At 36.1% G+C, this 24,110-nt stretch overlaps 1 protein-coding gene across 2 annotated transcripts in view; it reads right to left on the reverse strand.

Moving 5' to 3' along the window:
- GRID1 (glutamate ionotropic receptor delta type subunit 1) overlaps window positions 1–24,110 on the reverse strand; it is a 702,415-nt gene that overhangs the window by 96,282 nt on the left and 582,023 nt on the right. For both annotated transcript variants that reach the window (XM_074339723.1, XM_074339722.1), the window contains exons 11-12: window positions 22,783–23,107; window positions 21,446–21,584 (exon numbers count right to left, since the gene is read on the reverse strand). In XM_074339723.1, coding sequence (XP_074195824.1) covers window positions 21,446–21,584; window positions 22,783–23,107 — 464 coding nt within the window. The remainder of the gene's footprint in view (window positions 1–21,445; window positions 21,585–22,782; window positions 23,108–24,110) is intronic.

Here is a 24,110-nt window from a genome sequence, read left to right on the forward strand (position 1 = left end):
GGCACATATTTGTGGTACAGTGGATATACTTTATTGACAGAGTAGTTCTGAAGAGTATGGAGCTGATAGGTATTTAGAATGATCCCAGTTTCTCGTTAATTAAAAAAAAAAATGGAGAGATAGGGTAGGATGAATAGGTGGAGCACAGGGGATTTTTAGTGCAGTGAGACTACTGTTCATGCTGCTCTAATGGTGGATACATGTCATTATAGTTTTGTCAAAATCTATGGAATATATGACACAATGAGTGAGCCCTACATAAACTATGACCTTTTGTTAATAATAATGCATCAATATTTGTTCATCAAATTTACCACATTAACAAAAAATGTTCATCTGAAGCTGAAGCTGAACATATATATACTTACAAGAAGCGGAGTACAGCATTAGGAACAGAGACAGTGGAAATGTAATGGCTGTGTGCGATGTCAGAGGGATAGTGGATGGGGGGAAGGGGGTTGACACAGTGTGAGGGATATAAATGATAAACGTCAACTATTACTTTGTTTTGTGCACCTGAAACTAATAAAAAATAAAAATTAATTAAGTAAGTAAGTAAATAAAAGAAAAATGTTAATAATAGGGGAAATTGAGGAGAGAACGTATATGGGAATTCTGTACTTCCCACTCAATTTTCCAGTAAACCGAAAACTGTTCAAGGAAAAAGTCTGTTATAAAAAAAAAAAAAAAAAGGAGGTGGGAGAAATCCAGTGTGAGGTCTCCCAGGACCTTAGGAATGCCACTTTAGGTTAGAGGGAGGTCTTCTTCTTGAACACAGTCTACCGAGTAAGCCTATGGAAGTCCTGTCTCCACACTTCCTGCAGAACCCAGCACCTGCTTCAGAGGGCTGAATTCCATGCCTCTGATGTTCCTTTCACAACAAGATGCTGTAGTTCTGGATGTGACAGGACAGAAGAGGGTGTGCACCCCATCACAGGAGTTGCATAACATGTTTGCCCCTCATGAACCCAGATTTCCTGAATTATATAATTCTTGCTAATATATTGTGCATTCATAAGCCTGAACATGAGTACAAATTCTGCAGCTACTTTGTGTATATGGACGACTTATCACAGCTATAAAACCTGGAGTTTATCCAATTTGTGAATCTCATGGTTCAAATGTGAAACAGTCATAGACTGCAAACTGCATTTTATACAATTCTAACGGATCCATGAAGACAGGAGCAATAGAAAAAAAAAAAAAAAGATGAAAAAAATCTGAAGATGTGGAAAAATCTCCAACCTGACCTTTAGAAAAAGGTGTCCCATCAGAACTTTGCCCAGCAGAAGATCGATATGTATACCCACATAAACATTTGCCCTCAAGATAAAAATAGAGAAAAAAAAAAAAAAAAACATAGCTAGCTCCTTCCTTGCATACAGAGATACCCAAGAAACAGGGAGCACACAGTACATGAATTCAAAGTTCAGGAAAGACATTCGTGATTCCTAGATACTGCAGACATACCTCTAGGGATATACAATTCATCACTTCCCGAGGGTGTTTACTAAACTTCAGACAAGAAAAACCTGGTTTTTTTTCTGAGCTAAATTGTAATATCTTGAATTGTCCTACCAAAAATTTCAGTTTCTCCACATACAGACCAAAAAGAACAAATCTACTCTCAGTAATTAATTCATTCATTTAACATATGTGTGAGGTATACACACTGTGGCTATGGACTTAATGTTTGTGCCCCACCCCCCAAATTCACATGTTAAAGCCCTTACCCTCAATGTGATGGTATTTATAGGTGGGACTTTGGGGAGGTAAGTAGGTTTAGATGAAGTCATGAGGGTAAGGCCCTCTTGATGACATTAGTGACATTACGAGAAGAGAGACCAGAGCTCTCTCTCTCCACCATGTGAGGACACAGCAGGGAGAAGGTGGCCATCTGAAAGCTAGGAACAGGGATCTCACCAAGAACCAGATCTGCAAGCACCTAGACCTTAGACTTCCCAGACTCCAGAAGTGTGAGAAATACATACGTTGTTTAAAACACCTGTCTATGGTATTTTGTTATAGCAGCTGAGCTGTGTGCTGAACATTGGTTATACAATGGGGAGCGGATAAATTCAGTCTCCAGATCCATGACATTTATTATCTGGAAGGATGGATGCATATTAAACAAAAAGTAAGCACATAAATATATAGTTACACAATGTGATAACTGCTAAGAAAGAAACGTACTAGAGTCTATGAGAAGGAAAGGAGGTGAAATCTGAGCAGAGACTTGAAGGGTGAATCAGTGTGGGTTAGATAAAAAGCAGAGATGTTCCAAAAGCACGGGCTAGCTTAAGAGCAGAAAACTACCTGTGATCTTTGAGAAGCACACAGAAGCCAGGGAAGCACCAGAACATTAATAAATGAGATTAGATAAAATTAGACAGAGAAGGCATGCAGAATGCCAGTATAGCTAACTTTGTAGAAAGTCTTGAAATCAAGTAGTACTGCTCTTCCAACTTTGTTCTTTTTCAAAATTAATTTCCTTATTCTACATACTACATATGCATATATAATTTATTTTAGAATAATTATGTCTAATTCTATCTTTTTTAAAAAGTCTTCTGGGATTTTGATGAGGATTACATTAAATTTATATCTCAATTAGATTTGCCATCTCAATATTTAGTATTCCAATCCATGAATATTGGATATCTCTCCATTTATTTAGATCTTCTTTATCTTTTCTTGGCGACATTTTCCACTAAGTTTTCTGCTAAGGGCATAATTCTTACACATCTTTTAAAAACGTATTAATAAGAATTTTATACTTTTGATGCTATTGTAATTGTTTTTCTATTTTCTTTTTCAGTTGTTGGTTGTTAGTATATAAAAATAACTATTTTTGTATAGTCATTTTGTTTCCTACAACCTGTGAAGATTGATTAATTAGATTTAATTTTATTACAACATTGTTAGGATTTTCTCAAAGACCATCATGCCATTAGGAAATAAAGACGGTTTTATGTCTCCCTTTAAAACTGTATGACTTTTATTTTTTTTATTGCTTGTGGCTCAGGCAAGGGTGGCATCATAAGTATGTTATTAGTAGCCACTTTTCTGTGCCCACTATCAGGTTGTGGAAGTTTCCTTTTCTTTACTTATTTTTCAATCATGAATGAGTGTTGAATGTTGTTAAATGCCTTTATCCATAAATTGAGAAGATCATATAATGTTTATCCTTTATTTTGTTAATGTGGTGAATCACATTAATTTGATTTTTAAGTATTGAAACAAGCTTCTACTCCAGCGATAAAAATTTACTTGAATATATTATCATTTTTACATATTGCTGGATTCAATCTGCTAATACTTTATTGTAGATTTTGGTATCTAAGTTCATGGGGGATATTGGTCAGTAACTTTATTTTCTTGTAATATCTTTTTTAGTTTTTGTTACCAGGGTTATGCCATTTACATTAAATGAATTTAAAAACATTTTCTCCCCTATTTTCTGAAAGAGTTTATAATTAGTGTTTTTCTTTAAATGTTGGATAGCAGTGAAGGCATCTGGGCCTGGAATTTCATTTGTGGTGAGTCTTACAAATTCAACATCTTTAAAAGATACATATATATTTTAAATCAGATTTTTGTCAGCTGTATTTTTTTTTTAAATTGTCCATTTCATCAAAGTTATTGAATATATTGGCATTGATTTGTTTACAATATTTTCTTATTTTCCTTTTAATGTCTAAAAAGTGAAATCTTCACTCTCATTCCTGATATTGGTCATTTCAGTTTTTTCTCATTTATTTTCCTAAATTAGTCTTACTTAAGGTTTATCAACATTGTTAAATTTATCAAACAACCAACTTTTGCCTTGGTTAATTTTTTATGTTATTACACATATTCTATTGTTTTAAATTATTTTGATTTTAGCTTGGTCTTCTTTTTGTATCTTTTTAAGGGGAAAACTAAGAATCTTGAAGTTAAGCCTTTTTTATTTCATATATATATATATATGCACTTAAAGCTATAGACTTTCTTTTAAACACTATTTTAGCTGCGTTCCACAAATTTTATGTTCTGTTTTAATTATAAATAGTTAGAAATATATTTTACATTTCTTTTGTAATTTTTTTCTTTGACCTATAGGTTTAGAATTATGTTATTTAAATTTTGTTGAGGATCTTCTAGATTGTCTATTTTTATTGATTTCTAATTTAACCTAATTATAGTAGGAAAACATGCTCCTTAACATTTTACGCTTTTGAAATTTAGTAAGATTTAACTCTATGGCCCAGGGAATGGTCTGTCTTTGTGAATGTTCCATGAATACTTGAAAAGAATGGGCATTTTTCAATTGTTCGGTGTAGTGTTCTACAAATGTCAATTATCTCAAGGATTGATAGTGTTGTTTAGATTTTTCTATAGCCTCTGGCCTTTTGTTTATTTGTTATATCAATTTTTAAGAGAATAAAGTTAAAATTTTGACTATTTTAGTTTTTCTATTTCTCCCCTTAGATTAGTCAGACAACTTCATAAACTTTGACACTTCATCATTAGGTGCATAAATATTTAAAATTGTTGTCTTTCTGGTGAAATTGTGCCTTTTATCATTATGTAATGCCCGTCTTTATCCTTTGTAATACCCCATGGTATAAAGTCTACTTTGTCTGATATTGAGATAGCATTACCAGTTTCCTTATGCTTTCTCTTTTCATGGCAGTTTTTCCCTTTCTGCTCAATCCATGTGAACCTTTATGTTTAAAACAATTATAGACAGCATTTTTTGTCAGTTTCATGCTTGCTAATGATGGAAGGTCTAATCCAATGCCTATTACTTCATTGTAGCATGTAGAGAAAGTCCCGTGTTCTTTTTTGTGAGTACCATTAATATGCACTGCCTTCTCTTTCCAGTTTGTGGTTCCCCAGAGGCAGAAAATGATATGTTGCTCTGTGAAAATGCATTTATTAGATGTAGCCAATCACCTCAGGCTACTGGAATGTTATAGATCTTTTTTTTCCTAATCAGAGGCAGTACTTCCCAAACTTTAATGTGAATAAACATCATTTTGAGGCCTAATTAGATATGGATTCTAATTCAGGAGATGTGAGGTGATGCTCCAATTTTTGCCAGTTCTGTGCCACCCTTTGATTAACAAGGATCTCTAAGACTTGCTATTCGCACTCATTCAGGCTTTCTATGTCAGAGGTTACAAACTTGAATATCTTGAGGTGGAAGGTGAACACGTGAGAGTGTGAAGCCAGCAGGCGTAATAAAACAGAGGATAGTAAGACTAGGAGCAACCTGAAAAGTGACAACACAACCAAGAACACTAAATTGAAATACTTAAAACACTACCCTGCCAGTACCTTGTGAAGTAAATTAAGACCATATCCAGCTGTGTATGATTTCTGTTCAAAGTTTTTATCCATATATTAGTGTTTAAAATAGAATCCTCACACCCAAACTGAAAATGATCCACGTGTAAACAACCTTTAAGCTCAGTCTGCGAAGAGCAATTGATCCACCTTGGGTTTGGCCATGACTTTTTGGATACAACACCAATAACACGATCAATGAAAAAATTAATAACTTGGTTGTATTTGTCCTACTTGATAATTAGCCCTGCCCAGTTCACGTTTTCTACATTTTGCCTACAAATATATCTTAAAACGGACATAGGTCTCATTAAAACCCATATATAATTCTCTTGCTCTTTAAAAAATGTTTATATGTATTTTAATTTATCTATCATAAGACTTTCACTTATCAATGTATAAAGCTCCTTCACATCTTTTCATGACTTGATAGTTCATTTCTTTTTAATACTGAATAATATTCCATTGCCTGGATGTACCACAGTTTATTCATCCATTCACCTATTGAAGGACATCTTGGTGGCTTCCACATTTTGCCAATTATAAGTAAAGCTGCTATAAAGATTCATGTCAAGATTTTTGTGTTCTATGTGTTTTCAGTTCATTTCAGTGAATACCAATGCGCATGACTGCTGGGTCAAATGGTAAGAGTATTTAGTTTTGTAAGAAACTGTCAAACTTTATTCTAAAGTGGCTATACCATTTTGAATTCCCACCAGCAATAAAAGAGAGCTTCTTGCTCCACATTCTCACCAGGATTTGGTGGTGTCAGTGTTTTGTATTGCGATTATTCTAATAGGTATACAGTGTTATCCTATTTTTGTTTTATTTTTCAATTCCCTAATGTTATATGATGTTGTGCATCTTTTCACATGTTTTTTTCCATGTGTATATCTTATTTTGTGAGGTGTCAGTTCAAATCTTTTGCTAATTTTCTAAATAAGTTGTTTGTTTTTATTATTGTTCAATTTTAAGAATTTTTTGTATATTTTGCATATTATCCTTCATCTGACATATATTTTGCAAAGATTCTATCCGAATCTGTGACTTTGCTTCGCAATTTCTTAACAGTGTCTTTCTCACAGAAGTTTTTAATTTTAATGAAGGCCAATTTATCAATGTATTCTTTATTGTCTTTTGGTGGTGTATCTAAGAAGTCGTCACTAAACTGAAGATCATCTAGACTTTCAGTTTACCATACAACTGTAAAAATAGGATACATCATTTAAAATCAAAAGTTTAAAGACAGTTTTATAGAATAAAGTTTATTTCTTTCTTTTTTTTTTAATTTATTGGGGTGAAAATTGTTAGTAAAATTACATCGATTTCAGGTGTACAATTCTGTATTACATCATCTATAAATCCCATTGTGTGTTCACCACCCAGAGTCAGTTCTCCTTCCATCACCATATATTTGATCCCCCTTAACCCTCATCCCCCACCTTCCACCCCCCTTACCCTCTGGCAACCACTAAACTATTGTCTGTGTCTATGAGTTTTTGTTTCTCATTTGTTTGTCTTGTTCTTTTGTTGTTTTTGGTTTATATACCACATAGCAGTGAAATCACTTGGTTCTCTGCTCTTTCTGTATGACTTATTTCGCTCAGCATTACACTCTCAAGATCCATCCATGTTGTCACAAATGTTCCTGTATCATCTTTTTTACCGCCGAATAGTATTCCATTGTGTATATATACCACAACTTCTTTATCCATTCATCTATCAAAGGACATTTTGGTTGTTTCCATGTCTTGGCCACCGTAAACAAAGCTGCAATGAACATTGGAGCACACGTGTCTTTATGTATAAATGCTTTCAGATCTTTTGGGTAGACACCCAGGAGAGGGATTGCTGGGTCATATGGTAATTCTATTCGTAATTATTTGAGGAACCTCCACACTGCGTTCCATAATGGCTGCACCAGTCTGCATTCCCACCAACAGTGTATGAGGGTTCCTTTTTCTCCACAGCCTCTCCAACACTTGTTACTATTTGTCTTGTTGATGATAGCCATTCCGACTGGGGTGAGGTGATATCTCATTGTGGTTTTTATTTGCATTTCTCTGATGATTAGTGATGTTGAGCATTTTTTCATATGTGTATTTGCTATTGGTATGTCCTCTTTGGAGAAATGTCTCTTCAGGTCCTCTGTCCATTTTTCAATTGAGTTCTTTGCTTTTTTGTTGTTGAGTTTCATGAGTTCCTTGTATATTTCGGATATTAGCCCCTTATCGGAGGCACTGTTTGCAAAAATCTTCTCCCATTCACTTGGTTGCCTATTTATTTTGTCGATGGCTTCTTTTGCTGTGCAGAAGCTTTAAGTTTCATATAGTCCCATTTGTTTATTTTAGCTTTTACTTCCATTGCCTTTGGAGTCAAATTCATAAAATGCTCTTTGAACCCAACGTCCATAAGTTAAGTACCTATGTTTTCTTCTATACAGTTTATTGTGTCAGGTCTTATGCTTAAGTCTTTGATCCATTTTGAATTAATTTTGGTACATGGTGACTGATAGCAGTCCTGTTTCATTCTTTTGCACGTGGCTATCCAATTCTCCCAGCACCATTTATTGAGGAGGCTGTCTTTCCTCCATTGTATGTTTTCTGCTTCTTTGTCAAAAATTTTCTGTCCATACTTATGTGGTTTTATTTCTGTGTTCTCAATTCTATGTGGTTTTATTTCTGTGTTCTCAATTCTCAATTCTATTCCATTGGTCTATGTGTCTGTTTTTCTGCCAATACCATGCTGTTTTGATTATTGTAGCCCTGTAGTAGCTTGTAGTACAAGCTAAAGTCAGGGAGTGTGATACCTCCAGTAGTGTTCTTTTTTCTTAAGATTGCTTTGGCTGTTCGGAGTCTTTTGTGGTTCCAAACAAATCTGATGATTATTTGTTCTATTTCTTTTAAAAATGCCATTGGGATTTTGATGGGGATTGCATTAAATCTGGATATTGCTTTGGGTAATATGGCCATTTTAACTATGTTGATTTTTCCAATCCATGAGCACGGAATGTCTTTCCATTTCTTTGTGTCTTCTTCAATTTCTTTCAAAAATGTCTTATAGCTTTTAGCATATAGGTCCTTCACTGACTCTTCATTGAGTATCTGCTATGTTCCGGGCGCTATGCTCAGAAAACACTTTGCCTAGGTTAACAAGGGTGCCACATCCGTGTATGGATGCAGAGAGCTTTTGAAGTTCCAAAGCTCTTCCTGCACCAGATTCAGAGCCCGTGTGTTTCAGCAGTTCTGTTTACTCCTGCAGGGATCCGCCCAGATAGGTGGGGTCAGGGGCGGGGTGAGTTGTCAGAGGTGGCCCAAAACAATAGCGGCAACCACCATCACAGCTGGTCCTGCTTCCACAGCTCCTTCCCGTTTGCCGGAACTAGCTGGGCTGCAAATCTGTGTCTGCGGTCCACAGTTCTCAGAACAGCAAATATTCTGTTCTTTTGATCTGACACTGCTACTGTTCGGCTTCTAGCACCGGGCAGGTGGGGGCGTCGCAAGCTCTGGGAGGGTAGGGAGGAGGCAGCTCATCTCAGTGCCTATGGCTTCCATTCTCTGCTCAGCAGTGAGGGCTTAAACCACCATTTTCAGCCTTCTTCCCTCAGTCTTTTCTCCGAGGTCTCTGCCGTGAGCGTTGGGTTCAGCCGTGTTATATGCTGTCCCCTCAGCCCTGTGGGCCATAAGTGGAGCCCTAGCTGTCCGAGTTCTTCCCTCTCCTGCAGCTGCAGTAGTTCCAGGATGCAGCGAGCTCAGAGCACTGAGCTAGGTCTGCGTCCTGCACCTGTGCAGCTCCATCTCCATACTTCTCCCTTCCCTCCACCGCCACCTGCGCCATTTGCCCACCTTTAGGTGAATTTAGTAGTGGGCCTCTTAGTCTTGCCTGTCTGCTGTGCATGGAGTCCTTTGTGGAGTTATAGTTGTTCGATTAGTTGTAAATTCCAGGGGAGGTTTACAGAGGTTCACCTCACACCGCCATTTTGATGAGAAGTTTATTTCTTTACATCAAGATGATAGCAAGGAAAACTAATTTTGGATAAATTAAGCTATTAGTAAGTGCATTTTCCCCCTCTAAAAATGTGTAGATGTGTGGGAACAAAAAAAAAGCTCCTCTCCTAAAAATTGAAGAGGAAGGAATGATTCCAAACCTACTCTAAAAAACCAGCATTTGCCTGATAGCAAAACCAAAGACATTACAAGGAAGAGAAAGAAGAAGTAGAAGAAGAAGAAAGGAGCGGGGAGAGGAGGAGGAGAAAGAGTAGGAGGAGGAAGGGTGGGGGGAGAAGGGGAAAGAAGAGGAGGAGAAGGAGGAAATTACAGGCCAACATTCTTGATGAATACAGATGCAAAAATTCTCAGCAGAATATTAGCAAACTGGATTCAGCAATACATTAAAAGGATTATACATCATGACCAAGTGGGATTTATCCCCAGGATGCAAGGATGGTTCAAAACCCATAAATCATCACATTAACAAAATGAATGTTAAAAATCATGATTATCTCAATAGACTGCAGAAAAAGCATTTGACAAAATTCAACATCCTTTTATGATAAAGACTCAAAAAATTGAATGGAGAAGGAACATATCTCAATATAATAAAGGCTACATATGACAAACCTAGAGCTAATATCATACTCCATGGTGAAAAGCTGAAAGCATTTCCTTTAAAATCAGGAACAAGACAAAGACACCCACTATCACCACTTCTAATCAACATAGTTCTGGAAGTCCTAGCCAAAGCAATCAGACAAGAAAAAGAAATAAAAAACATCCAACCATAAACCATAAAGGAAGTAATAAACCCTCACTATTTGCAGTTGAATATATATATATATATATATATATATATATATATATATATATATATCATAAAACCCTAAAGACTCCAATGAACAGTTATTAGAATAAATGAATTTGGTAAAGTTGCAGGGTACAAAATCAATATGCAAATATATATTGCATGTCTATACACCAATAGCAAACAATCAGAAGGGGAAATTAAGAGAAGAATCCCATTTATAATTACATCTCAAAACAGAAAATATACAGAAATAAATTTAACCAAAGAGGTGAAAGACAAATACTCTGAAAACTATAAGACACTGAAGAAAGAAATTGAAAAAGATACAAATAAATGGAAGGATATACCATGCTCGTGAATTGGAAAGATGAATATTGTTAAAATGTCCTTATTACCTAAAGCAATTTATAGATTCAATGCAATCCTTATTAAAATACCAATGGCATTCTTCTCAGATCTACAACAACCAATCCTAAAATTTATATGGAACCAAAAAAACCATGAACAGCCAAAGAAATCTTGAGAAATTACACAGTGGGAGGTATCACTCTCCCTGATTTCAAGCTATATGGTATGGTAATGACATAAAAACAGATACGTATATCAATGGAATACAGTAGAGAGCCCACAAATAAATCCTCAGTTATATGGTCAATTAATCTATGACAAAGGAGGCAACGATATACAACGGGGTAAAGAAAGTGTCTTCAATAAGTGGTTTGGGAAAACTGGACAGATACATTGAAAAAAACTGAAATTGGACCACTTCCTTACATTACATACAAAGACACAATCAAAATGGATTAAAGACTTAAATATAAGATCTGAAACTGTAAAACTCCTAAAAGGAAACATATGCAGTAAACTCTTTGGCATCAGTCTTAGTGATATCTTTTTGGATATGTCTTCCAAAGGTATAAAGATGAAGCCATTTCAAGACTGGTAGGATGGGCAGAGACATTAAATGGGCTGGCCACATACCCATGTTTGGCAATTAAGAATCAGGAAGGATATCTTGGTTGCAGAGGTTCCCCCTGAGGAGTGAGGCGTCCCAGCCTCACACCAGGATTCCCAGCCCAGAGCTCCAGTGCTGAGAAGAGGAACTCCCACAACATCTGGCTGTGAAAATCAGCAGGGAATCCATCTGGGTGAGACAGCTGGAAACCTAGGCATCCTCTTAAAGGGCCAGCATACAGATTCATTCACTCACAAACACTCACGCTAAGCTTCAATAGATGCACAGAAGCTCAAAATATGCTCAAGACTTACAGGGAGAAACTGAATTGTGTGGCTTCTGGGCAAGTGCTGGGAGACAGCTGCCATTTCTCCTCTGTTGAACTCTCCCCACAGACAGCCTGCAGGACAGGTGGGCACCAAATCTGAATCTACATTAACCTAGTGAACACCACTTGCCCCATCCTGGTGATTCCTTCAGACCCTGCCCCAACCAACTTGCACACCACCCAAAGCTTTTTCAGTGGTTGTGTCCCACTGGCACCCAGCTGCCACCCAAGCTGCAGACTTTCTTAAAAACTATCCCAGGTCTGCAGGTCCCAGGTAGGTAGTAGCTGGCCTCAGCATGCCCTGTGCCTCCTGCTGAGTGGCCACAGGCCTGGCACTGGCACCAAATCTGAATCTGCTTTAACCTAGTGAACATTGGTAACCCCACCCTAGTGACTCCCTGAGACCCGGCCCCACCCAACTCGTGTAGCACCCGAAGCACTTTCAGCAGGCTGTACCTCACTGACAGCTGGCCTCAGCCCATGCTGCAGACTTTCCTAAAACCTCCCAAAAGTCTGCAGGCCCTAGTCTGGCCTCAGTGTACCCCGTGCATCTCGCTGAGTGACTTCAGGCCTGACAGTGGCGGCAGCTGGCTTCAGACCCCAGAGTGGCCTCCCCACGCGCCTCCAGACCCAGCAGAGGTAGCTACCAACCATGGATCACATTGTAGCTCCTACCAGGCAGCTCCCAGCAGGGCACAAGAAGTGGTTGACCTTGCTAAGAACCCCTCCTAAGAGACCCCAGAACTAACATAACCTATGGTTGGCTTCAGACCACAAATAAAAAACCCCCACCTGATTAGCTTCACAAGCAGCACACCGAAAAGTCACACTGGATAGGCACTAGATTCCCACTGGGCAAAGCCCAGCCTGTGGGATAAGCCGCTGCACAGTAGCTCCTCTGCTGTGGTTGTGATCAGTCCTCACAGCCAATCAGCCTGAGGGTCAATCCCACCCACTGACATGATAACAGCAATCAAGGCTACAACAGGAGAAGACACACAGGGAGTTAGCCAAAATGAGGATACAAAGAAACATGTCACAAATGAAAGAAAAGGACAAAACTCTGGATAAAGCACTAAAAATATAGACAAACATTCTACCAGAGACAGAGTTCAAAACATTGGCTATAACGATGCTCAATGAACTTAGGGAAAAATAGAGTATCTTAGTGAGAACTTGAACAAAAAGATAGAAAACATAAAAAATCAGAAATGAAGAATACAGTAACTGAAATGAAGAATACATTAGATGGAATCAAGAGCAGATTAGATGAAGCAGGGATCAAATCAGTGAATTGGAAGACAAGGTAACACAAAACACCCAACTGAAATAGCAAAAAGGAAAAAGAATTTAAAAAGTTAGGATAGTTTAAGGGACCTCTGGTACAACTTCAAGTTTAACAACATTTGCATCACAGGGGTACCAGAAGGAGGAGAGAGAGAGCAAGGGAATGAAAATCTATTTGAAGAAATAATGACTGAAAACTTCCCTAACCTTATAAAGAAAATAGACGTACAAGCCCAGGAAGTGCAGAGAGTCCCAAACAATCTGAACCCAAAGAGGCCCACTCCAAGTCACATTATAATTAAAATGACAAAGGCTGAAGACAAAGAGTGAATCTTAAAAGCAGCAAGAAGAAAGCTGTTAGTTACCTACAAGAGAATTCCCGTAAGACAGTCAACTGATTTCTCAACAGAAACATTGCAGGCCAAAGTGATGAAAAGCAAGGACCTACAAACAAGATTACTCTACCCAGCAAGGGTATCATTTAGAATTGAAAGGCAGATAAAGAGATTCCCAGACAAGAAAAAGTTTAAAAAGTTCATCACCACCAAACCAGTGTTGCAAGAAATATTACAGGGACTTCCTTAAGAAGAATAAAAATAAAATTATATACACACACACACACACACACACACACACACACACATATATATATATATATATATATATATACACACATATGTATATGTCTATGTCTATATATATATATATATATATATATATATATATATATACACATATGTATATGTCTGTGTGTATATATATATGAAAATATCATAAAGAAAAAAACCTCTCACTGAGAAAGACAAACAGATAATAAAAACAGTGGATCAACCAACACTAAAGCTAGTAAAAAGGTTAAAAGGCAAAATTAGAAAGATCATGTATAATTGCAAGAGTAAATTAAAAGATACACACAAACACACACACACACACAAGAAGTAAAAATTAATGACAAAAATATAAATGTGGAGGAGGGAGAGTAAAACTGGTAATGACTTTAGAATGTGTTGGAACTTAAGTGACCATCAACTTAAAATAGACTGCTATAAACATAGCTTGACATATATGAAGCACATGGTAACCACAAATGAAAAATCTACAAGAGATATACAAGAAATAAAAAGAAAGAAATCCATACACAACATTACAGAAAGTCATCAACTTACAAAAGAGCAAGAGATTAAGAAAGGAAAAACAATCAGAAAACAATAAAATGGCAATAACCATGTATCTATCAATAATCACTTTAAATGTAAATTTATTAAATGCTCCAATCAAAACATGAACGGATAAGGAAAGTGTGTGTGTGTGTGTGTGCTTTCCATCACTTTGAATATTTTGTGCCAGTTTCTTTTGGCGTGCAATGTTTCTGTTGATAAATCAGCTGACTTTTTTATGGGAGCTACCTTATAGGTAACTAAAAGCCTGAATGGAATATTATTCAGTCATAAAAACAAATGAAATCTTATCATTTGTGACAACATGAATGAGCCTAAAGGGTATTATGCTAAGTGAAATAAGTCAGATGGAGAAAGACAAATATCATGTGATTTTACTTTATGTAGAATCTAAAAAAGTAAATAAATGAATGAAGAAAACAGAAACAAAATCATAGACACAGAGAACTGAGGGTTGCCAGATGGGGGGTGGGGTGGGGGATGGGTTAAAAAGGTGAAGGGAGTAAGAAGTACAAATTGGCAGTTACAAAATAGTCACAGAGATGTAAAGTACAGTTTAGGAAATATAGTCAATAATATCATAATAAAATATAGTCTCAGGTGGGTGCAAGACTTAACTGTTACACTGTATACCTGAAACTAATATAATATTGAATGTCAACTGTAATTGAAATTTTTTTTTAAATAAAAAATGTATTATAAAGTCACAGTAATCAAAACTGTGGTATTGGCATGAAGACAGACATGCATACGAATGGAAAAGAATAGAGGCCAGAAATACTGTCCTGTATATGGACAAATAATTGTCAAAAGGGTGTCAAGACAATTCAATGAGGCAATGAGTCTTTTTTAACAAATGGTTTGGAAAACTGGATAACCTTATTTAAAAGAATGAAATAGAATCCTTACCTTATACCATGTACAAAAGTTAATTCAAAATGGATAAAAGACCTAACTAAACATAAGACATAGAACTACAAAATTTTTAGAAGAAAATGTGGGAAAATTTTCAGAATATTAGATTTGGTAATAATTTCTTATATATGACAATAAAGGTAAAGACAACAAAAAATAGATAATTTGCACTTGATCAAAATTAAAAACTTTTTTGCATCCAAGAACTATCATCAGAATGAAAAGGCAACCCATGGAATGGAAGAAAATATTTGCAGATCATATATCTGACAAGGGATTAATACCCAGAATATATTTTTTAAAACTTCTACAACTCAATAATAAAAATAAATAAATAAAGTGGGCAAATGACTTGAATAGACATCTTTTTAAAGAAGATAAAGGAATGAACAATAAACACATAAAAAGATGCTTAACATCACTAATTATCAGGAAAATGCAAATCAAATCAAAATGAGATACCACTTCACACTAGGTATAATAGCTGTCACTAGGACAGCTATTATGAAAACAAAACAAAACAAAACAGAAAACCGAGAAAACAAGTGTTGGCAAGGATGTGGTGAAAATGGAATCTTTGTGGTTTGCTGGAGGAAATGTAAAATGGTGCAGTTGCTGTAGAATATGGTATAGTAGTTCCTCAAAAAAATTAAAAACAGAACTACCATATAATCCAGAAATTCAACTTGTGAGTGTATAGCCGGAAGTACTGAAAGCAGAAACCTGAACAGATATTTGTGTACTATGTGTATGGCAGCATTATTAAATAATAGGCAAAAGATGGAGGTAAACCAAGTGTTTCTTGATAGATGAATGGAAAACAAAATATGGTATATACATACAAAGGAATGCTACTCAGCCATTTAAAAAGAAAGAAAATTCTGAAACTTGCTACAACATGGATGAACCTTAAAGACATGCTAAGTTAAATAAGCCAGTCAAAACAAGGACAGAAACGACATTATTTCACTGATATGAGGTACCTAGAATAGTCAAATTCATAGAGACGTAAAATAGAATAATAGTTTCCAGGTCCTAGGGTAGCAAGAAATGAGGAGTGTTGTATAGCCTTTCAGTTTGGCAAGATGAAGTATTCTAGAGATGAATGGTAGTGATGTTTACAGAATAATGTGAATGTACTTAATAACACTGAAATTTACACTTAAAATAATTTCAATGATAAAATGTATGTTATGTACAGAGGGTGCCAAAAAAATGTATACTCATTTTAAGAAAGGAAAAAGCTGTATCAAAATTGTAATAATATATACTGATAACAAAAGATGAATACAAGTCATGTGTATACATTTTTTTGGCATCTCTGGTATATTTTACTACAATATAAAAGATAAAAATTAAAACACAATAAACATGTGTTTTAATAATGTATTTTAATATCTAATGTTGTTTTTGAACAAATTGTAAAGTTTACTCAAGTAAAAAGCAATAACATATAACAATTTAAAAACTAAATATAGAAGACACCCCATTGAAAAAAAAATGGAGAAAAATTTAATTACCTCCTAAAAAGAAATGGATCAGACAGCTTCAGGAAAGAGTTGTTGGGCAGGGGTGAAGTGGAACAGAGTGATATAAAAGCAAAATTTTTGTATGCTATTAAAAAAAAGATGGTATTAATCTAAAATAGATTTTTATAAATTAAGATGTTAATTGTAATGCTCGGCAGCAACAAAGACTATGACTCAATAAATATATAGTAAAAAAATGTGCTTAAAATAGTATGCAAAATATGTCTATTTAGTACAAACGAAGGCTGTAATGGAAGAAATAAGGAACAAAAAATATATGACATATACTGACCGTGTTTCCCCAAAAATAAGACCTAGTCGAACAATCAGCTCTAAGGCATCTTTTGGAGCAAAAATTAATGTAAGACCCAGTATTATATTACATTACATTATATTATACCTGGTCTTATATTATAGTAAAATAAAACCTGGTATTATATTTATATTATGTTATGTTATGTTATGTTATGTTATGTTATGTTATGTTATGTTATGTTATGTTATGTTATGTTATGTTATGTTATATTATATTATACCTGGTCTTACATTTTAGTAAAATAAAACCTGGTCTTATATTAATTTTTGCTCCAAAAGACGCATTAAAGCTGACTGTCCAGCTAGGTCTTATTTTCAGGGAAACATTGTAGAAAACAAACAACAAAATGGCACAAGTGAGTTTTTCCTTATCATTAATTACATTAAATATAAATGGATTAAACTCTCCAATTAAAATGTAGAGATTGGTAGAATGAATTAAGAAAACCTAACCCAACTATATGCTGTGTAGAAGTGACTCACTTTAAGTTTAAAGACAAATAGATTGAAAGTAAATAGATGGAAAAAAGATTCTCTGCAAACAATAACCAAAAGAGAACTAGAGTGGTTATACTAATATCAGACAAATTAGACATGAAGACAATTTTTTTATGAGAGACAAAAAAGACGTATAGATAAAAATCATATATAACAATTACAAATATAAACATATTTGTAATTACATATTACATATTACAAATATAGGAAGCAAAACTGATAAAACTGAAGGAAGAAATAGGCATTTTTACAAAAATAGTTGGAGACTTCAATATCCCACTTTCAACAGAAGATCAGCAATTAAATGGAAAACATGAACACTATAAACCAACTATACTTGAAGATAAAACAGATAATATGAATTGCCTTATAGCTATGACAAATTAATTCATAATGTAAAAGCTCCAAAAATATGAAATATCCAGGCTTACATGGTTTCCTTGGAGAATTATACCAAACATTTAAAGATGAATTAACACCAATTTTGCATACTCTCTTCCAGAAAATAGAAGATGAGGGAAGCCTTCCTAAATTATTTTGTGAGTCCCGTGATACCCTGATATCAAAATCAATCAAAAACAGGACAAGATGATTATTGATATGTGAGGATTTCCTATCATTCTATCTTTAGTTTTCTGGTAAAACTGTGGAGGTTCCTCAAAATATTGAATAGAATTACCATATGACCCAGCAATCCCTCTCCTGGGTATCTACCCAAAAAATCTGAAAACATTTATACATAAAGACAAGTGTGCTCCAATGTTCATTTCAGCTTTGTTTACGGTGGCCAAGACATGGAAACAACTGAAATGTTCTTCGATAGATGAATGGATAAGAAGTTGTGGCATATATACACAATGGAATACTATTCAGCAGTAAGAAAAGATGATATAGGACCATTTGTGACAACATGGATGAATCTTGAGATTATAATGCTAAGCGAAATAAGTCAGACAGAAAAAGCAGAGAACCATATGATTTCACTGCTATGTGGTATATAAACCAAAAACAACAAAAGAACAAGACAAACAAATGAGAAGCAAAAACTCATAGACACAGACAATAGTTTAGTGGTTACCAGAGGTTAAGGGGGGAGGGAGGTGGTAGATGAGGGTAAAGGGGATCAAATATATGGTGATGGAAGGAGAACTGACTCTGAGTGGTGAGCACACAATGTAATTTGTAGATGATGTAATACAGAATTGTATACCTGAAATCTATGTAACTTTACTAAAATTGTCACCCCAATAAACTTTAATTTTAAAAAAGTACAAGAAATAAAAAAGTGCAAACCAATATTTCTCATGAATTTAGATGCAAAAATCCTCAAAGTCCAACAATATATGAAAAGAATCATAAACTGTGACCAAATGAGCTTCATTCAAGGTATACAACATTTAGAAAACAAGCAATGCAATCTACCACATGAAACAAGATAAAGAAGGAAAAATCATATGATCATATCAAATAAAGCATAAAAAGCATCTGATATAATTCAATACTTATTCATGATAGTCTTACCAAGGTATAATCAATTAGTTTAATGTAATTACAACTGTAATTAATGCAATGCCTATCAAAACCGCAGAAAAAATTTTTATAGTCATAGACAAGCTTATTTCAAAATTTATATGGAAAGGTGCAGGCCCTAGGATAAGTAAAACAACCTTAACGCAAAAGAATAAAATGGCAGAAATTACTCTGCCCAATATTAACACTTACTCTGCAGCTACAGTAATCAAGACAGTGTGGTACTGGCAAAAGGATAGGAACATAGATAAATGGAACTAAATAGAGAATACAGAAATAGACCCACACAAATACATCCAGCTGATTTCTGAAAAATTGCAAAAGCAACTTAATAAAGGAAGGCTAGCCTTTCTAACAAATGGTATTAGATCAATTGGGCATCCATAGACAAATAAGTAAATAACCAAAACTCAACCTAAATCTTACACCTTGTACAAAATTTAACTCAAAATTGATAGTAGACTGAAATGTAAAATAAAAAACTACAACACTTTTAGGGGGGAAAATCACATATGAAAAACAGGAGACTATCTTTGAGGCTAGAGCTAAGCAAAGAGTTAGACTTGACACTAAAAGCATGATCCACACAAAAAAATTTAAAAATTGGACCTCATAAATTTTAAAAACTTTCTTTGTGAAAGACCATTTTAAGAGTTTGAAAAGACAAAGATTGGGGGTAATATTTGCAAACCACATATCTGTCAAAGATCTAGTATTTAAAATATATAAAGAATTTCAAAACTCAACAGTAATAATCAAACAATTCAATTGGAAAATGGGCAAAATACTTAAACAGATATTTCACAAAAGAGGATATACAGATAGGAATAAGCGCATGAAAAGGTGTTCAACATAATTAGTCATTAGGGAAATGAAAATTAAAACCACATGAGATATTACTCCATACCTATTAGAATAGTAAAATAAAAAATAGTGATAACACTAAATACTGGCAAAGATGCAAAGAAACTAGATCATAACCAATCACTAGCAGTAATGTAAAATGGTGCAGTTACTCTGGAAGGCAGTTTGATAGTTTCTAATAAAACTCAGCATGCAGTTACCACATGGCCCAGCAACTGCACTTTTGGATATAAATAAAAACATATGTTCACACAAAAACCTACACACAAATGTTTACAGTGGCCTTATACATAATTGCTCCAAACTGGAACAACTCAGATGTTCTTCAATGGATGAATCATTAAAGAAACTATCGTGTATCAGATACTACTGAACTATTAATATACACAAGCTGATGAATCTCTAGATAATTATGCTGAATGAAAAAGCCAATCCCAAGAGGTATGATTTCATCTACATAGCATATTTGAAATGACTAAATTTTAGAAATGGAGAACACACTAGTGATTTCCAGGGATTAAGAACCGGAGGGGAAGAAGTGTGAAGGATGCCAGTGTGGTTATCAAAGGATGACACAAGGGATCCTTAGAGGGATAAAATAGTTTAGATCTTTACTGTGATGGTGGGTACACAAATCTACACGTGATAAGATTGTATAGAACCAAATGTGTGTGTGCACATACACATACACACACACACACACACACAGAAATGAGTACAAGAGGAAAAATCTGAACAGAATCAGTCAATTGTAATAATGTCAATACCTGGATTGTGACATGACACTATAGTTTCACAAAATGTTATCATTGGAGGAAACTGGTTAGAGGATATTATGAGATCTCTCTGCATTAGTTCTTACAACCACATATGAATCTGTAATTATCTCAATAAAAACATCAACCACAAATGAAAGAAAGGGAGGGAGGGAGGGAGGGAGGGAGGAGGGAGGGAGGGAGGAGGGAGGGAGGGAGGGGGGAAGAAAAAAAGAAAGACCTAGATAATATAGTAAATTTTCAATCTTAGTCAAGAGGTTGAACTGTTACGTAGGCAGTTGGGAGCCACAGAACCTGGTTGAGGATAAAGGACTTGATTAGTGCTGAGGATCAAAAGTATCAACATGATGGCAGTGAGTATGACGAATTAAAGGAGAAGGTACAAAAGGCAGAGACACAGAAAACCGTAAGCGTGGGCCAGGTGAGAGGTGATACTGAAACCACATTCCCCGAGGAAATGAGGAACAGACTGTGCCTTTGGTCACTTCAGCAACCACATGGCCAACATACACTCACTTTGTCCAAGTTCTTGGTAAATTACACAGTATGTGGAAATCTGATTCTAAGACAAAGCATTTCCAAGTTATTTCACTATGCCATATTTTTAACATTTTGGTAAAATTAAGAGACATTTTTAGTCCTTGGTTTCAATATTTGTATAATTTCATAAATATAAGTGAAATAAGTTTTCTAATCACGGTGATGATTGGCATGTTCTTAAAAATAATTTAAGGCGTTTGAAGTTTTGAAAAATATATTAGACTTGTGATTTTCATTAATTTTAATTGAATGTTTAGAAAAGTTTGGTTAAATAAGTTTGTAATCGAAGTTTAAATGTCTGAGGAAATTAAATTTGTTAATTTTTAATGTTTTGATTTATCAGTCTAAGGAGTATTTAAACATTCAGAGAAATATTACTTAATGAATTTATACATTTATTTAATTGTGCATGAAATAGAATACAACAGGATTGAAGCTCTTCATACATTAAAGATTGTGAACATCACATTGTAGATCTGGGATCTAAGACTGTCTCTGCCTTTGTGACACCAAGCCACCCCAGGAAAGTTTGCATCTTCTCTTTACAGCCTCTAAGAGCTGAATGGTCCCAGCTTTGGAAGGAGGAATTGTCTTACCTTATGGGGTTGTCCATCCTGGACACTGTGAGGAAGGCAGCGAGATTGGCTGTATAGGAGGAGCACACGATGAGAGTGAAAAGCCACCAGCTGCCCATCACTATGCGCATGGCCACAGAGTTCACGGAGGATTCGCCACCTGTGGGAGGGAGGCAGATAAAGTGGATTGGTCCTGGGCATCCACTCTCACTCCCATCCGCACAGAAATGCTCCAGGCATAGGGAGCCTCCACTGGTGATGGGCTGGGGAGCAGAGAAGGAACTGCCAGCTTATTACGGGGAGCTGTGACAATTCTAGGAAAAAACCCTAAGGCCACAAACCTTGGAAGGCATGGAGGACCACAAAAATACGGAAGAACCAGGACTGGCCTTTTACTGATGTGATGCTTGTCAAAATGCCAAGGACAAAGTTGTGAATCTCAAACTCTCCCAGTTAGAAGATTCTACCGCACTGTGTTGAGAACTGGCAGGACTGCAACCTGGTTGATGGAAGGACCCTTTCCAATTTCAAATTCACATAGAGTAGTCTCAGGAATTCTATAAATATTGAATTACCTCCTACCCAGAGGGCTCCCTAACTTTCTTTTAAACCTCAGAAGTAAGATGTACCATATCATTGTTATTAATATTCAGCTCTCACTAGATGACTTTTTTTTTTCTAGGACTTTCAGAAATCATTGCATGTGACTTTCGGTCAAAAACTGCCTCTTTCAGGCTGCTTTTTTCCTCCTTGGTCCCTTCCGTGGCAGCAGAAAAAAGCTTCTCACTGACTATTCTTATATAACCTCACAAGCAGGTGATACATGTTTTGCAACGGTGCAAAACTGGGCCAAAACTCATTTTAGGAACTTTCAATTTGTTGTTTCTGGTCAAAATCCCACAATCCTGTAACTCCCCAAGCACTATCCAGATTTCTCAGATAGAAAACTTCATATCTCAAGAACGGCTGGAGTACTGCTTAGGTGATTGCAAAACAATTGTCATTTTTTCCCCATTAAGACTTCAGATTTAAACAAGATCCAGTTTCATTTGACAACCCCACGTGCACAGCAATCAATCTAATGTGGGAGGGGAGGAAAGTGCAAAGCAGAACTTCAAAGTCAATTTTATCTAAAGTGGAAAGCAGGATTTGAAGTTGAGTTCTTTGTTATCATTTCATTGAATTTCTAGCTGATGTTACTCAGAGAAATTGGGTGCAGCATAATATTAGTACTGCCCTAGAGATTAAATAAAACTGCCTTTACAAGGACTCTGGCAATATGCATCTAAGCACTTTGCCAGTGGATAAGATGTCCCAGGCCCCTGGGCTGTTCCAGCAGCAGGAAACCAGGAAGGTACCTTGCTGTACGAAGGCGCCATAGACGATCCAGATGGCACTGTGCAAGGTGGCAGACGCAGTTGGTCGGGGCTGGGCAGCATTCTGAGACCTTACGGCCTGTATCCGGTTCAACACAAATATCAGCACACCCACCACAGGGATGGCTGCCGCAATGCAGGCCCAGACCGCAAAATCAAACGGAGCAAAAAGAGAGAAGATGCTGATTTTCTCCTCGGGCTTCTTGATTAGGATCCCCACGGAGTAGTCCATGTACCGCTTGCTGAAGTCCACAACGCTCTCCCTCTCCGGAGTGATGGTGATGGCAGAGACGGCCAAGTCTGCTCTCTGAAAGGCAGAACCATCTCATCAGAAGGCCCATTGCTGGGTCCGCCCTGGGCCGAGGTGTGCCCTCTGCCCTGAGGGTAGTTCTGTCCACAGGGAATGGCTTTGAGAGTGGACACTCTGTGACCTTGAATATTGTAAGGAAAATCCAACACTAGGTTGTCTATTATTACCTTCTTCACCTTGCAAATTTCTCTCCCAAACCCCCAAAACTCACGGAAACCTCTTCTGGAGAAAACAGTCTGTAAAGCACCTTCATTTCTGTACAAATTGTAGTTTTTCTTCACTTTCTTATTGTTCCCCCTAGCAAACTTTAGCGATTTCCTTTCTTATGCTGGTATTTCCTCCTTGTCACCCAAACCCCACCAAGAGGTCCTTTCTATCTTCTAAGTTTATCTGCATCTTTCCTATACCTTAAGGCCAACGAGACACTCCATTTTTCTATCAAGCGTCTCCAAATTCCATTAGCACATTGATGTCTCTCTTTTCTAAAATACTTTAGAAGGTATATGGTGAGTCATACAACTACCTTCAATCTCATTAATGTATCAGCACCTGATGGCTTTATATGTAGACTATGCCAAAGAATAACATCCATGGAGAAAAAAGTGGTCCTCTACTTCTTTTGATCGCCAATTCCCATAACTCATGGCCTGCAGACACATGGTTGGTTCTTTGTATGGTAATGCCCTATTCGAGGGACTCTCTGGACATGCTGTACTGTGACTTTAAAAGTGCCTCACAAGATTTTTGCTTTCTAAGATAGGCTTCATTTGAAAAGTAACCAAAGATCTCCATTAAGATGGAAGTACACTCTGAGATAAAGCTGCCAAGACTGGTGGAGGTTGAATGATGGCGGGCAAGTATGGGCCTGGAGTACTCACTTCAACCCCAAGAGCACTAAAATGTGGTCATCCAGATCTTGGCTCTTGGGCTTTGAAGTAGGAGGCATCCTCAGAACTAGGTTTAGTTTAGAATGACCAAGTGTGACAACAGATCCAACCTA

The sequence above is a fragment of the Rhinolophus sinicus genome, linkage group LG07 (genome assembly GCF_036562045.2).
Source record: "Rhinolophus sinicus isolate RSC01 linkage group LG07, ASM3656204v1, whole genome shotgun sequence".
In the NCBI taxonomy this organism is placed as follows: Eukaryota; Metazoa; Chordata; class Mammalia; order Chiroptera; family Rhinolophidae; genus Rhinolophus; species Rhinolophus sinicus.